Genomic DNA, 1,091 nt, shown 5'->3' with positions numbered 1-1,091 from the left:
TCTCCTCTTCCTTCCTTTCTAGTTGTCATGGATGATGATGATGACTCGTGTCTCCTTGATCTTATTGGGTAAGATGCTCATTCCCAAACCAGAGTAAATCAAATGTATAAGGTTTGCTGAACTAAGACAACCTAATAGCGTATTAAAACCTGGTAGGTTCTTTAAGTAAAAATTAAATGATCATCGTAGATATAGTAGGGAGACAAAGAGACATGGATTAATATAGAGGTCATAATTCAGTAATCCTTTATTAAATTTGCTCTCTAATAAATCCCAGGAGACAGAAAATGAGTGATAATAGGAAATGGGACAACATCAAAACAAAAACAAAATAAAAATAAAACAAAAAACTGCTAATAAAATTGTTTTAAAAACAGGGAGAGGATTTCACTCAGTTTAATATTTCATTTTCTTTTTACTGTAGTAAAAATTAGTCCTAAGTATAGGGAATGTATTTGTTTGTCATTTTCCTTGGTTTTTTTTTTTCTTTTCTAGAGACCCACAAGCATTGAACTATTTTCTGCATGGACCTAGTAATAAATCTGTAAGTAATACTTAGAATATCACAGACAGAAACTTTGTTTCTTCTTTATAGTTAAAGTAATCTCTTTCTCGAATTTGTACCTTTACAGAACAATGATGACCTGACTAATGCAGGATATTCTGCAGCCAATTCAAATTCAATTTTCGCCAACTCTAGTGTGAGTATTGGAAATGAATGCAATGATCGAGTGGTTTCTGTCTCGTTGATGCCTTCCGAACTGATGCTTTAGTTGCCTTTGTATCATGATAAGAATCCTTACCTTGTCTTTTGTAATTTACATGGGAGGGAAATCCGTTGAATTATGTAGACATTTTTGTACTTTTAACTTAGTTAGGACAAGCTATGTAAGAGTTATTTTGCCATTTTTCTAAGCTTTCAACATTCTAAAATGACTCAGAAATGTTATAACCTGAGAAAGTCCCATTAGGAAGTTTTGAACCTTATAAACTTTAAAGAAACCATTCTCTTTTTTTTCTTTAGTGCTCCCTAAAAGAATCATCCTTAATCACAGTAACTTACAAATTATTTTCATCTTAAACAAGGAAAA

General features: G+C 31.8%; 1 protein-coding gene across 1 annotated transcript in view; it reads left to right on the top strand.

Moving 5' to 3' along the window:
• The first annotated feature begins 17 nt into the window (after window positions 1–17).
• Window positions 18–1,091, top strand: part of GLTSCR1L (GLTSCR1-like) — a 58,055-nt gene continuing 56,981 nt past the window's right edge. Inside the window, exons 1-3 of the mRNA XM_012640797.1 lie at window positions 18–68; window positions 496–544; window positions 633–701. Of these exons, the coding sequence (XP_012496251.1) occupies window positions 28–68; window positions 496–544; window positions 633–701 (159 nt within the window). The 5' untranslated portion in view covers window positions 18–27. The remainder of the gene's footprint in view (window positions 69–495; window positions 545–632; window positions 702–1,091) is intronic.

The sequence above is a fragment of the Propithecus coquereli genome, unplaced genomic scaffold, assembly GCF_000956105.1.
Source record: "Propithecus coquereli isolate 6110/MARCELLA unplaced genomic scaffold, Pcoq_1.0 Scaffold158, whole genome shotgun sequence".
NCBI classification, from domain to species: domain Eukaryota; kingdom Metazoa; phylum Chordata; class Mammalia; order Primates; family Indriidae; genus Propithecus; species Propithecus coquereli.
The sequence above is the reverse complement of the archived record's forward strand: the minus strand, read 5'-3'. Positions and strand labels throughout refer to the sequence as shown.